The 15,750-nt window shown below is 39.4% G+C and overlaps 1 protein-coding gene across 2 annotated transcripts in view; it reads right to left on the bottom strand.

The window, feature by feature from the left end:
• The window catches only part of SESN3 (sestrin 3), an 89,187-nt gene that overhangs the window by 26,297 nt on the left and 47,140 nt on the right, over positions 1 to 15,750 (bottom strand). The window contains exons 2-4 of one of the 2 annotated variants that reach the window (XM_075061729.1): positions 6,055 to 6,120; positions 985 to 1,365; positions 320 to 553 (exon numbers count right to left, since the gene is read on the bottom strand). In XM_075061729.1, coding sequence (XP_074917830.1) covers positions 320 to 553; positions 985 to 1,365; positions 6,055 to 6,120 — 681 coding nt within the window. Of the gene's footprint in view, positions 1 to 319; positions 554 to 984; positions 1,387 to 6,054; positions 6,121 to 15,750 lie in introns of both variants that reach the window. The other variant, XM_075061728.1, reaches the window with a different exon arrangement.

Here is a 15,750-nt window from a genome sequence, read left to right as displayed (position 1 = left end):
GAGCTCAAACAGCGATTTATACTATTTAAAAGTTAGGGCTTCCAGCTTTCTAAGAAAAAGAAGCCTTAATCTACCCAGTAATTCAGAAGATCAGCTATTAAAAATCACTTTGCAACTGAAGCTTGTAATTAGAATTGTGTGTGATTTTGAATCTGATATATTGCAAACTGTCAGAGCTAAAATCTTATATGCCACCAGAACCCTAGTATTCCAACAGTATATGCAAAAGAAACAAAAAATTCAGGCTTAAATAGGAAAGAGTGGAAAAAACCCTAATACAAAACAGAAGCAAGCAAAAGAATACTCTTGCAACACTAACCCCAAAGTTGCTACTTGTGAGGGATGCATTTTCGATGTTGTCGTTGGCAAGATCACAGACACAGAATTTGTTGACTGCTATAAGTCTGAACCCATTAGAGGTATCTGGATCTCTCTCTGGATTAATGCCACTACCAAATACAAAACTTGCCAAGGCATGATAGTGTGCCAATAGGACCACAGCATGTACCAATTCAGGAAGAGACCAATTATTTTCTCCAGTCTTGACAAGTTTCTGAAATGAGAACAAAATAGAGAGAGTAAATATATGAGCTCTAGAGACCAACACAGAAAGTGTATGAGAATGTATATGGATGGGATGGCTCTGACTTCCAGGCTCCAAAAATAATTTTTCTTTCATCCCAAACCACCTCCAACCTAATAAAGGCACACATGCTGCCCTATTTTCTACTTAGAATTATTTATGTTAATTCCAATCTTTGGGGAGGGGAGGGGAGGGGGAAACCAACATTTTTTCTGATAGGAATAGTCATACAATTATTTAATATTCTAATATCTTCAGAATTTCTATTAAATATGTAGATTTCTCATTTAATAATGAAATTATAAAGCAAAAATATAAAGCCTAAGTAGATATTTGCATATTATTTAGCACTTTTCATTAACAAAATTATACTGCTAATCTAGATACATTTYGATAGGTACCTGAATATGTTCTTTTGTGATCAGCCAGGGTTGGTGTGCAAGCAGTTTGTTTATTTCATTCAAATTTTTCAGTCTTTGTGGGATATATTCCAAACCATTCAACCATTCTGCAATCCCTCCAGTCTTCAGAAACTCATCGACATGCATATTTACTAGGTAGGAACACTGATGTCTGGCAGCAGCCATTATAGCAATGTAGTGCCTATAAGGCAAAGGAAGGGGTCCATCCATGCGCAACATATAGAACTGGCTGCGGAGGAAAGACTCCAAGTACTGAGTATGTAAACTCATGACCTGGGTGATGTTGTCCAGGCGACCAGATGTTGAGTATTCTTCCACAAGAAGGTTAGTACGTTCATTCAAACCACTTGCTTGCATAACCTTAGGAACAAAGTAGACAATCTAAAACAGATAAATTAAGATAGACCATCCCCCCCACCTCAAGTAACCCCAGACACCTACATAATTAAATTGTGCATGCAAATCCCAACTTCTGTGGACTTTGGGATGTTTGTGCATACATACATACGGAAAATGCTTAACAAAATTAAAGACTAAGAAATCTAAAGAAGTGGTACATTCAATATGTTACTTTGACATGTTTCCATAAAAATGGAGGGCAGTGTTCCCACAAATCCTTCTAAAAGGTCATATTCTCAGCTGGTGAAAGTCAACATAGCTTCACTGAAGTCAACATATCTATGCTGACACACCAGCTGAGAATTTGGCCCCAAAATGTTACTTCAGAGTTAATATGGGGAGAAGCTGGGTTATGTAACTAAACCAGAGAAGTGGTCTGACTGTCGCTTACCAATTTTATGTCTCTATAATTGAAGAGATCAAATGCAAGTTTTTTAAAAAGCTCACAACATTATTTAAATACAGGAATTTAATGCTTTTTTTAAACCGTTCTTTACTAACCGTTCTAGCCAACCCTGACCTTGGGCTACAAGATGAAATCATGTGGTAGAATGGTAGCTCTTGAAATGCAAGCCTTAACAAAAAACATTAGCAGCTATTAGCCAATGTTTTATCACCAAAGAATCACCATTCTAAACATGTTCATCTGTGGGAAAAAAAAAAGTTGCAAGAAAGGGACTAGAATACCAGGAGTTATTCTTTAACTCCCTATAACAGAACATTAGGTAGCTAGTTTATCATTACAAATACCATGACCTTCTTTTCCACTCCAACTGGTTTACTAGGAATTAAAAGATAAAATCCCTGCAACTGTTGAACATAGCTCAGTTGTTGTTCAATTTTTGATTCCGTGACTATCTCACAAACTAAAACAAGAATCTTGAACTGGCAAAGAGAAAAATGTTTCTTGACAAATCAAGTTTTATTCTTAAGGAATAAAATATACACACATCTCAATATAAGCAAGTTACTGCACCTTCTCTTTTTCCCTCAAGATTTCCTTGTTTTAGCTTGTAGAATCAGAAGGCAGAAGTGGAAGAGAGTCTTTTCAGTCATCTAGTTAACTAGTCCCAACACCTTTCCATGAAGAACTGTTCCCTGCAACACTTTTTTGTGCTTCGTATCAAGCAACAGGGCCTTCCACCATTCTTCCTGGGAGGCTGTTCTGACCATTAGAAACTTTCTGTTGCTTTTCAGACTGTCTACATAGAAATGCTACAGTGGCAGAGCTGCAATGCTGTAGGGTAGACACTAGGTAATGTTTTCGCCTCTCTTAGCCGGAAGCGATGGAAAAAAAGCTCTTCCAAAGCTGTAGGAAATTCCACCTCTCCAAGGGGCAGAAGCAGATGGGCAGATAGATAGCAGAAGAATGCTTCTGTCAACGCAGTGCTGTCTACACTTAATGAGCTTAATTATGCATGTGAATTTTTCAAACCCCTGAGCAATGTTAGTAGGTTGACCTAAGTTTTAAGTCAGGGATCAGGACTAAATCTGTTCTTAACAAGAACTAACAGGATAAAGTTATACCCCTATACTCCACTCAAATAATTCCTCTCACTCCTTGGTGATTACACCACTTCAACTATTTATAGAAGTATATCCCAGGTAATAGTCTCTTAGGAAAACTATCCATATTGGTCTCAATCTTTCCTTGTATGTTTCTTCCTCCAGTTCTGATCATCTTTGCCAGTTTTCTCTACACTTCCTACAGTTTGTCAGCATCTTTCTCGTAAGGAAGTACTCCAATCAGAAAACTGATTTCAGGTGCAGTTACATTTTTCTGTAGAGAGAGAGGACTTGTCTTTTATTGTTGTGCCTTGTGTAGTCAGCTACAGAACTACACTCTGTTTGAGCATTACTGCTTCCCTGGATTATCTCCACAATAAGTGGTTGGGGTAATTTCCCCCTAGATGTATCAACTTGCATTTTCCAGGCTGACTTTGTATTTTTTGACTGTATCTAGTTCAACAAGTAACAGGTTATCTGTACTACTTTGCAAATTAGTAACATCTGTGGATTCAATAAAATGTCCTTTCAGATTTTTATAGTACCTTTACACCTTCTGATGCATGCTTGTCATTACCTTTTTCTTCACTCCTTCTGTTTTCAATCTATTCCAGACCGCTCTTACCAAAGTCCGTTTTATTTAATTTCTCAAGCTTTGAGATGTAATTTAATGAAACATGTTGATACAATTATATCAAGTGTATCCATTCATTCAATATATTGATAGCTATCACAAAAACAAAGTCAAGCCAGCCTAGCAATTTTAGTCTTTATAACACTGCTTATTATTTATCGTTCTAATTTCATCCAGAAGTTTAGTGATTTGTTTGAATATTTGTTCCACTATTTCCTTAGCAATAGAAGCCAAGCTTATGGGGTAGTAATTGCAGAATTATACTCCTTTCTGAAGACTAAGACCTGTTCTACACTAGGAATTTACAATGGTATAGCCGCATAGCTATATTGACCTAACCCTGGTGTAGACACTGGTAGGTCAACAGAAGAATTCTTCCACTGACCTAGCTACTGCCTCTCAGGGAAGTGGATTATCTAGCTGACAGGAGAGGTTAGTAGTGTCTACACTGAAGAGTTACACCAGTGCCGCTGTACATTTTAGACATACCCTAACTTCTTTTATATGGTCTACCAGGACCCTTCCCATCATGCCAGACTTTAACTGACACAGTAAGCTCAGAGAATTCTCTTAAAACCTAGATAATTCAGATTCAAAATATTCACTTTCTGCTTTTTATCTATATTTATGGCGTTTTCCATGTTTTCCAGCTGTCCAAACTTCATTGTTGTCATTACAGGCTTGCTTTTAAGATCAGTTTCTCAGATCCCTATGAGAGATTAGTGGAAGCCTTTTCACTCCCCTTTGCAACTTTGGCTAGCAGTAGCTCAGTCTGGTTGCCTTAATCTTTTCTGTGCAAGCCGCAATTTAACCTGTATCTTTGTTTGCTTCTTCCCCTACCCCTCCATTTCCAGTGCATGTTTAAAGATTTCTTTTTTGTTTTTTGAGATTCAAATATTTGAGCAGGATTTCATGAGATTTAGTCTTTATAATCCTCCTTATTGCTCATGGGTCTAATATATTATAGCCCTGGAAATTCATATTTTGGCATACACTACTAGACATGATTCCTAAACATAGCTACTAGAAATGACCCCTAAAATGGAAGGCATATTCCCACTTACTTAATCCAGCAGGCTACACTAATAAGTAAAAGAATAGAATTCTGTGATTTATTATCCATTGCCTATCCCAAGCCTAGGTGGCTCACGTTACCGGGAACATTCAGTACAAAATGTTAAAGTTGCAGTATAGTTCATTTGATTATTGGACTGTTCCACAACAGCAAAACTAACCAACTATATCCCACTGTGGACCACCAAAGACCCTAACCTGATGGACATTCAGCTCAGACTCCTATAAACCAAATGTCCACTAAAAAGACGGATGTTGCAGTGTGCCTAGAAATTAACAAATCTGAGTTCTGGCAGACTACAGGATGGGGAGCAAGTTCCAGAGCCGAGGACCCTTCACAAGTCAGAAGCACTCTCCCTTTTGAAGAGCCTTTGCTGATTTTAACTGTGGCAATATTGCTTAGGAAGAGCATTATCTCAGGAACCATATCATCAAATGATGTAGGGTTTATAGATTTAAAATGTACACAATACCTTTAAAAGGCTCTAAAAGGCTCAAAACAGTTAATACACATACATCTTTCCCTGATAAAAATCAATCCGGGCTCATTCCAATATTCTTCTCTAATCCCCACAGACAGGATTTTGTGAATAATCAATACTTGTATCATCCTGAGCAATGGGTGGGGATCCTGCAATTTCTTTTCCTTCTGCCTAGGACTGGAGAGCTATTCCAAGAAACACTACAGCCCTGCCTTTCCTTTATTTTGTTTTAACTTTTACATCCTTTGCCTGGCTTTAACAGCTACTAGCTCTTTTAAGAAAAAAAGAAGCAGGACTTGCTTCCAGTTTGCTTTCCTGTAAAGACTTGACTCCTAGACAGAGAACTATGCATGCAAGTTTTACAGATACTGTAGTAAGCTTTATGTATACTGCAGCAATCTGCAATCAAGGCTTAAACATTTAAATTACTCACTCAGCACCTTTGCAACTATACATTTTATTACGGACATAGCTGTGTTCTACAAAATTAATCACATTTTCACTTTTGTGAAAACTGAAAGTCAGATCCTGCTCAGATTACTAAACATTTATACTGCAGTACTGCCTAATGACTACAGCAAGGCATGGCCCCACTGTGCTAGGCACTGCATAAATAAAAAACGAGTCCTTCTCCTAAAAAGCTTACAATGCGTTTGCAGGTCCTGCAGATTTAATGGGTGTTGCGTGTCTGCATCTGAAGACAGAGGTTAGTCTACAACTCAATGGGTGCTACCTGAAGATAAGAAGCAAACTGACTTTTACTCACTGAGGGCCAGATTCTGATGCTCAAACTAAATGGTCCTTTAGTCCACAAATAACTGCACCGGACTCTCAGTGCGACTCCCCATGGACTAAGGTGCTGCCCAATCGATGTAGAATGCCTGAATCTGGCCCTGAATATTTTTGTTATGCAGTTACTACTTATGCAGGAGTAGTTTTAGTTTGCAAACTTACTTCTTTCTCTGGTATAAAGGCACTTGGTCCTCTTGTTAATGGCTGAGAGACTCGGATTCTTTTTTCCTGCAAAGGAACGTCACATGTTTTTATTAGAATTAGCAAGGATAACATATTAACTTACTTTATCTTACAAGATTAGATGCTGAAGGCCTTGACTTAGTTATCTTTAAAAGACTGTCTGCATGTTTTACAACTCGTTAACAGATGAGGCTAACATGCCATATCAGTTGGATTGATTTAGCAGTCCTTTACATTGCCCGCTAATAGACTGCACAAAGTTTGGCCAATGACAGGACATTTAAAATAAAAAGAAAAACCCAAACTCAGAACTCTACTTGACTACTTTACATACAAGAACATGTGGCAATAGTGCTCAAACTTTTGACACAATACTTCAGAGCAACCAAACTGCCAGAATAGAGAGATATACTGAACTCAATGGAAATTCTTGCACGATACTAGACATAAGACTGACACAGCTGCACATAGACTCATAGACTTTAGGGTCTGAAGGGACCAATATGATCACCTAGTCTGACCTCCTGCACAAAGCAGGCCACAGAATCCTACCCATCCACTTCTATAACAAACCCCTAACTGAGTTATTGAAGTCTTCAAATTGTGGTTGGAAGAACTCAAGCTGCAGAGAATCCACCAGCAAGTGACCCATGCTACAGAGGAAGGCGAACAACCTCCAGGGCCTCTGCCAATCTGCCCCGGAGGAAAATTCCTTCCCAACCCCAAATATGGTGATCAGCTAAACCCTGAGCATGCGGGCAAGACTCACCAGCCAGCACTCAGGAAAGAATTCTCTGCAGTAACTCAGATCAGGGCCGGCCCTAGGATTTATGGTGCCCTAGGCGAGATTATTAAACTGGTGCCCCTGTGCCTGATCTGCTCTTAGCAACACAAACATAAGCTTACAGTATTGGAAAACTTGCCACATTCATGTTATTAAAACCAGTTTAACTTAATTAAGCACACTGTAATGCTGATGGACTAGCACTAAAGAAGCAGCACTATAGAAAAAATTCTGATATGACAGAATGATGCAAATAATATATTTTTTTTAATTTATCAAAATTTTATTGGAAATTTATATGAAGAGGTATTGAAACAAAGATTTGTTTTTAATTAAAAGCAATCTTTCTGACTTTTTTGGCTGCAAAATCAGTAATAATGTCATCGTATGACAAAGACAAAGTCGTGTCTTGTTCGACTGCAAGAATAGCAAGACCAGTTAAGCCAGGTTTTCCATTCCTCGGATCATCCTAGTAGCCCGTCTCTGAACCTGTTCCAGTTTGAATTCATCCTTCTTAAACATGGGAGACCAGAACTGCACACAGTATTCCAGATGAGGTCTCACCAGTGCCTTATATAACGGTACTAACACCTCCTTATCTTTGCTGGAAATACCTCGCCTGATGCATCCTAAAACTGCATTAGCTTTTTTAACGGCCATATCACATTGGCGGCTCATAGTCATCCTGTGATCAACCAATACTCCAAGGTCCTTCTCCTCCTCTGTTGCTTCCAACTGATGTGTGTCCCCAATTTATAACTAAAATTCTTATTATTAATCCCTAAATGCATGACCTTGCACTTTTCACTATTAAATTTCATCCTATTACTATTACTCCAGTTTACAAGGTCATCCAGATCTTCCTGTATGATATCCCGGTCCTTCTCTGTGTTAGCAATACCTCCAGCTTTGTGTCATCCGCAAACTTTATTAGCACATTCCCGCTTTTGTGCCAGGTCAGTAATAAAAGGTTAAATAAGATTGGTCCCAAAACTGATCCTTGAGGAACTCCACTAGTAACCTCCTTCCAGCCTGACAGTTCACCCTTCAGTACGACCCGTTGTAGTCTCCCCTTTAACCAGTTCCTTATCCACCTTCAATTTTCATATTGATCCCCATCTTTTCCAATTTAACTAATAATTCCCCATGTGGAACCGTGTCAAATGCCTTACTGAAATCGAGGTAAATTAGATCTACTGCATTTCCTTTGTCTAAATAATCTGTCACCTTCTCAAAGAAGGAGATCAGGTTGGTTTGGCACGATCTACCTTTTGTAAAACCATGTTGTAATTTGTCCCAATTACCATTGACCTCAATGTCCTTAACTACTTTCTCCTTCAAAATTTTTTCCAAGACCTTACATACTACAGATGTCAAACTAACAGGCCTATAGTTACTCGGATCACTTTTTTTCCCTTTCTTAAAGATAGGAACTATGTTAGCAATTCTCCAGTCGTACGGTACAACCCCTGAGTTTACCGATTCATTAAAAATTCTTGCTAATGGGCTTGCAATTTCATGTGCCAGTTCCTTTAATATTCTTGGATGAAGATTATCTGGGCCCTCCGATTTTGTCCCATTAAGCTGTTCAAGTTTGGCTTCTACCTCAGATGTGGTAATATCTACCTCCATATCCTCATTCCCATTTGTCATCCTTCCATTATCCCTAAGCTCCTCATTAGCCTTATTAAAGACTGAGGGCAAAGTATTTATTTAGATATTGGGCCATGCCTAGGTTATCCTTAACCTCCATTCCATCCTCAGTGTTTACGGTCCCACTTCTTTTCTTTGTTTTCTTCTTATTTATATGGCTATAGAACCTTTTACTATTGGTTTTAATTCCCTTTGCAAGGTCCAACTCTACATGGCTTTTAGCCTTTCTCACTTTATCCCTACATGTTCTGACCTCACTAAGGTAGCTTTCCTTGCTAATCCCACCCATCTTCCACTCCTTGTAGGCTTTCTGCTTTTTCTTAATCACCTCTCTGAGATGCTTGCTCATCCAGCTTGGTCTACAACTCCTGCCTATGGTTTTTTCCCCTTTCTTGGGATGCAGGCTTCTGATAGTTTCTGCAGCTTCGACTTAAAGTAATTCCAGGCCTCCTCCGCTTTAGATCCACAAGTTCTTCAGTCCAATCCACTTCCCTAACTAATTTCCTTAATTCTTTAAAGTTAGCCCTTTTGAAGTCAAAAACCCTAGTCCCAGATCTATTTTTGTTTATCCTTCCATCTAGTTTGAACTGAATTAGCTCATGATCACTCGAACCAAGGTTGTCCCCTACAACCATTTCTTCTATGAGGTCCTCACTACTCACCAAAACCAAATCTAAAATGGCATCCCCTCTTGTTGGTTCTTCAACTACTTGGTGAAAAATCCATCAGCTATCACATCCAGAAAAATCTGAGCCCTATTATTCTTACTAGCACTTGTCCTCCAGTCTATATCTGGGAAGTTAAAGTCTCCCATGATCACACAATTCCCATTAGTGTTTACTTCATTAAAAACATTAAAGAGGTCTCTATCCATATCCAAATCAGATCCCGGCGGTCTGTAGCACACCCCAAGCACTATCTCAGGGGAGGCTCTAGTAGCTTTCTTTCCCAGTGTGATTTTTGCCCAGACAGACTCTGTCTTATCCATTCCATCACTTCTTATTTCTTTACAGTTAACCTCATCATTGATATACAATGCTACTCCACCACCTTTGCCTTTATTTCTGTCTTTCCTAAACAGCACATAGCCTTCAATACCTGTACTCCAGTCATGACTACTATTCCACCATGTTTCTGTCTGTTATCCCTATAATATCCGGTTTCACTTCCTGCACCAGTAGCTCTAGTTCCTCCATTTTGTTACCTAGGCTCCTCGCATTAGTGTACAGACATCTTAATTTTTGCCGTTTGGCTTCACTGACATTCTTTACCCAGTTAGGCACAGACATTCTACCACCAGCATCACCTGTTAGACTGGTATCTACACTACCCTTCCTCCTTATGTCAATTCTTCTGTCCACGGCTGTATCCCCTCTTACTTTGTTTTTCCCTCTCAAGGTTAAATTCCGGCGTGGAGATACCTGGACATCTCCCAACCATCTCCCCCAAATTCCTAGTTTAAAGCTCTCTTAATCAGTTGGGCGAGCCTCCATCCTAGAAGTCTATTTCCCTCCTTACTCAGGTGAAGTCCATCCCGAGAGAACAGTCTCTGTCCATAAATGCTTCCCAGTGGCCGTACATCCCAAAGCCCTCCTTATAGCACCACTGCCTGAGCCATCTGTTGATCGCCATAATCTTGTCACACCTTTGTTGCCCTTCTCTAGGAACCAGGCAGAATCCCACTGAAGATCACCTGAGCCTCGATTTCCTTAAGCGTCTTCCCCAGTCTGGCATAGTCTCCCTTGATACGTTCCAGCGAGAATCTAGCCGTATCATTCGTTCCCACATGAAGGACAATCAATGGATTCTTTCCCGCTCCCGTTAGGATCCTTTTCAGCCTCAGGTCCACATCCCATATCTTAGCACCGGCAGACAGCACACCCTTCTGTTCTCTGGATCAGCTCTAGTTACAGGCCTGTCTATTCTTCTCAGTAAGGAGTCCCCATCACGTAGACCTGCCTTTTCCTGGTGACAGTGTGATTCTCCGGTCTATCCCCTGCCCACTGGCTGCAAGTCCTCTCGATTCCTATTCACTTGCCTTGCAATCCTCCTGGGCTCATATTTGGTGTTGTCTCCATTGACTCTCCCCTCTTCCTGTAGGACTAGCAGCTCTTCTCTTTTTCCTTGCCCTCTCTCCTTCAGCGACCACCTGCTGTGCCCCTTCTTCATTTTCCAACTCTGCAAACCTGTTCCTGAGCTCTATTTCTCCTTCACTGGCCCGTCTTTTCCTCTGCCTGGTTTCTCTTAGTCACATGCTTCCACCGTCCACTTTCCTCACCCAGCAGTCTCCTCAGAATTCTTTGGTCTGCTTCCACTGCAAGTCTGAGCTTATCCCTTCAGCCTCCTCATGTCTTTGCTCCACCATCTGCTCGAACCCCCTTCTAAACTCGACCAGAGTTTCCACCTGCATCTCCAGTCCTCGGATCTTTTCTTCCATCAGCACTATCAGGCGGCACTTCATGCAGACAAAACTCTTTTCAGGTCCCCCCTCCAGGATCATGTATATGCCGTAGCTTCCACATCCAGTCATCCTCATTGTGTCTTTCACTGCTGCCTCTGTATCAGTCATAGCCTTCCCACCTAAAACCTGGTAGTCCAAGAAACACAAAACAAAACAAACGCCCAAAAGGCACCAGAACACTGGCAGACTACCACCCACTCCCTTAACTAGCCTGTCAGTTCCTCTGCCTAGGTCTCTTAGTCTCCCCCACAACCTCCCCCTGTAAACTCCCTCTGAAACTGCCCTGTTTACAGCTCTGTTTGCTGGCTGCTGTGCCGCTGCAGCTGCCTATGCCGCTGCCTGACTGGCTGGCTGGTTACTTTTATAGGACCCCTAAGCAGGTAAGCCCCGCCCCCTAAACAGGGTTCAGCTTCTCTCCCAGCACACTGCCCCTAGCAGCCTCCACATGGGAGATTGTTCTGAACTCCTTTTCCCTCAACACTGAATTTAAATATATAATGTTTGCTAAGGGCTTTGAAAATCAGAAATGCTCTGGAAGTGGCAAGTATTCTTAGGAAAAAAGCTACTACCCACACATACAGCAACTAGAGTGATTTAAGAACTTGTACTAGAAAAACTATGCCTCCACTCCAGCTTCCACTGAATTACATGGTAGTCTTTCCACTGATTTTAATAGGAGCTGGATCAAGTCCAAGATGGGTACAATCAAATGCTAACACAGTAAGAGATGAATGAACTACATGGTCATCATCCACTCCTGTAACTTTCTGCACTCCTATTACTATCAGTGTCAATAAAATGCCTGGGATTCTGTATGCACGTTACAACAGCACATCCCATTGACAAATTCACTAGCAGCTTAATCTTCATATGCATGAATGAGTTTTGATTTATTGGTTCAATAACAGTCAACTAATAGCCCCCCTAAATCACTAACTTTGAGAAAACAGTTTTAGCCTGTTAAATCAGTTCATATACGCAAGGTGATGAAGATTTGTATGCGACTGCTTAACTAGGAACTATTGTATGCCTTGCAAACCACCATGAAGTTCTGAAATGAAACAGATGCTCTACATCAAAATGTGTAGACAAGTTTCATTGCTAGATGCCAACCAAGTTTGAACACTGGGAGAAAAATAAGTCAGTCAGTCAGTCTTTGGTCTACAGATCTGCATTATTCCTTCTACCTCAAGTAAAATGAGAAAAGACGCTTTCTAACAGCAGCATAAATACCTTGTCCTAAGACTTGTGCATCCCCTGAATGTTATTGTTTATCAAATGGCTCATATCCATTCAACTATTTTCATTCCAAAAGCATTAGTTCTTATCCTAACAGGTACATGATTACATATCTTTTGAAATCAGCAATTACCCATTATTAGTGGTTGCTTTTAAGAAACTGACCATCTGCACCAGTACCAGTTTTGCGCTCAAAATATTTTGTTCACCTCACAATCAAGTTTCAGATGCACTCAACAATACCATCAGAGAGGTGTTTGAGAAATACACTAATTTTGTAAATGAATATTGCACCATTTTGAGATTAGTTTAAACACTAGTCTTTGCAACAGACTGCAGCATAGGGAAGTAAAAACAATAAAGGTTCATATTATTGTTACATTTCAAGAAAAAAAAATCCCACCTACACTGATTTTTCAGAGGATCGGAAATAATGTCAGGGCAAATTATTCAGGAAAAGTTAAAACAAGAGTTTGATGATTTAGGGATTACATGGGAGTTATGTTCATTACTTTGGTAGAGACGTGTCAATAGCTGAGGAAATGCTGTCACCCCTTCTGAAATAATCTGAGCTATTCACGTGAAAGCCAGTTGCAGGAAGATAGTTTACTGCAATTTACTGGGTGTAAACTTATCAACCAAAATTTGTTAATCCTGTGGAAAACAGAAGGGGTAAATACTTTATTTGTTTAATGGGATATGGGCACATGCAAGTTGTTTTTATGGTATTTTCATACGTATTTAACTTAAGGGTATTTTGGTGCTCAGTTCTCTAAGTATGGAAATTTTTGATAATGAAAACAAACATGTTTCCTAAAATAACTACTAATTCCACAGTTAGAATTGTATTTGATTTGTTCTGTTTTGAAGTTATTTTAAAATCCTAATTTTGGGATAATCTTCATTTCAGAAGGGATAACTGGAATGGGGTAGCTCTCCAGGGTCAGAGGATTAGTGATAATTCAAGCTTCTATTGGCAAGTAGGCTAATGCCTCCTAAAGGATTGCCATGGGTCAGAGGATGAGCATAGTCCCTATAAAAAGTGCTCCAAATGGTCAGAGTAATACCACCTAGGTGACAACCACAATCCTGACACTTGCTCTCTCATGGCAGAGGTGTTCCAAACAGGGACTGAGGATGTGAAAGCTGAGTACCTGGTGCCTTATAACCAGGCTCCTCAGTGGTCCTTTTGCCATGACAGGAGAAGGAAAACTCCAATTTGAACTCTCTCAAGATGAGTGGTAAGTTTTTAGAGTCTTGGATAGCGTCAATACTTTTATGGAGCCCTGGAGAGACAAGCGAAAATTGCAATACACTCCTGAGAACCAACTGGCTGGTGTAATACCCTATGAAAGGTAGGGCAGCATCTCTACTATAAACTAGCTTTGAAGATCCATCATTTTTCAGATAGCAGGCTCTACATGCTCCCCTTAAAAAATTGTGACCACATGTCACACTGGTTAAGTTGTATAAAGTACATTAAAACTAAATGCTAAACCATGTGACTCCAGACACAGCACACGTATGTATATACAAACCTTGGATTACAACAAACTTTGGATTAACTGTACATATAAACGTGTTCATGAATGTTGCATCTTCCATTGAAACACACCTAGTGAAAGCAGCTTACCCTACAGAAATAAAACTATTGGAGCAGAATCCTGGCAGGCTGATCAATTTACCAAGCTAAAGTGAGTTACCAAGTCCCAGCAAAGGGACCCAGAAACTACACGGAAGCTAGCAACTCTATTAAGAATGAGTTTCAAATAGAAAAAAAAAACAACAACATCTGAAAAGCTCTCCACTCTCCAAAAACCTTTTGCAATATAGGATTAACAGCTGTATTTTAGTTGCCATTAAGTGCTTAGTTACCTAACTAATATCCGTCCTGCTTCAAAAGATTTTCAACTACAGACAAATTGAGAAATAAAAATACTAAAACTCTAGTTTGTAAGACCTCAAAATGGCTTCACGTTAAACTAAGTATTTCCTATGTTTCTTTGGAGTCTTCCTCCCACATAACATGGCAGAAGCTACAAAAAATCTGAATTCTCAGTTTGCCAATATCAGGGATCTGGCAATATGTATTAGGCTGTGCAAAAGTATCTGGAGACAAATTACAAGGAGAACTAGTCAAATAATTTTAGCCTGAGATGTTTTCTGTCTTAAAAAAAAGTAGAGTTTTCTCAATCTAAACTTGAGGGGATATGTTGATTTTGACAAAAGTTTTCTATGGAAAAAAGTCAAACCATTTTGTTTTGACTGTGTTTTGATTCAATGTCTACACATTAAATATGTTTATATTTATACAATGATTATGTGTACATTTAGCATAAGAAGTATCAAAGACAAAATGAAATATTTTAATGGTCCCAGGCCAAAAACAAAATCTGGGAATTTTTGTTTTACAGGAAATTTCAGTATTTAATTTGGAATTGGAAATGAAAAAATTTAGAAGTGTCAGAACTTTCCATGAAGTAAAACTCCAGTTCCTGACCAGCTCTAAATACAAACAATGAACTCTATTTCAATCTCAAATTGATGAAATAACAGAAGTTTAGACCATAAGAATTTTCCCTAGATATTAATAGCAGAGACAGCTATCTGCTAACCAGCTCATCAATAATCCCGCTAATTAGAAACCAAGGATATCACTAGGTTGCTCTTACACCAGTATTATGATGAATGGAAAGATCTTGTAGCCTTCCCAATATAATTTCAGGCAGTTATGCACTATACATCAGTAGCGGAGATTTCAAAATTCTTAATCTCACAAATTTTGCATCCTAGAAAATAGTTTACAGCCTAGCACATCTTCATGAAGACAAAATCTTTAGTGAACAATAATTGTGACATATAAACAAATGAAAGATAGGCTGTTTGGTTCTTTGTAAGCAGTGTAATTGTAGCTGTGTCAGTCCCAGGATACTTGAGAAACAAGGTGGTTGAGGTAGTCATTAACATCCTGAACACAAGTAACCATAGAAAACTGTTCAGTCACTGGCAATTGGATACATAAGCACCATACTACATAGCAGGATAAAAACAAAACCAGATGTCATCATATAGTTAGAAATCGATGATGATTTTCTGATTTGGATTTTCCACTCCACAACCACCTCAGGGTCTCATTATATGGAGACCTGCATCTCTCCCCCCACCCCAGGGAAGATGGCTTTTGAAAGTGTTTCTTTAGGTTGCTTAGCCATTTGGGGTTCCTAGCTTACCTATGAACCAGGCATTATTCACACACTTCCTTCACAGGCAGAAACATCCAGCTTGTTGTTGATTATCAGTTATTAAAAGTGAGAAGGATAGAAAAACAGGTGTCATGGAGACAGAAGTAAGGCACAGCTGACATTTATCTTGTCAGACCTTTCACACATTGGACTTTTGATTAAAGGATACAGCAATCAAAAACCCAGCTTGTTCAAAGTTAGTGTTCATTAAGATATCAATAGCTCAGGACTGCTTCCTTTTCCTAGGCTTATTATCCTCAGAAAAACATAGCTGCTTATAGAAAAACTATGATCAA

Source organism: Chelonoidis abingdonii, chromosome 1 (assembly GCF_003597395.2).
Source record: "Chelonoidis abingdonii isolate Lonesome George chromosome 1, CheloAbing_2.0, whole genome shotgun sequence".
Classification (NCBI taxonomy): Eukaryota; Metazoa; Chordata; order Testudines; family Testudinidae; genus Chelonoidis; species Chelonoidis abingdonii.
The sequence above is the reverse complement of the archived record's forward strand: the minus strand, read 5'-3'. Positions and strand labels throughout refer to the sequence as shown.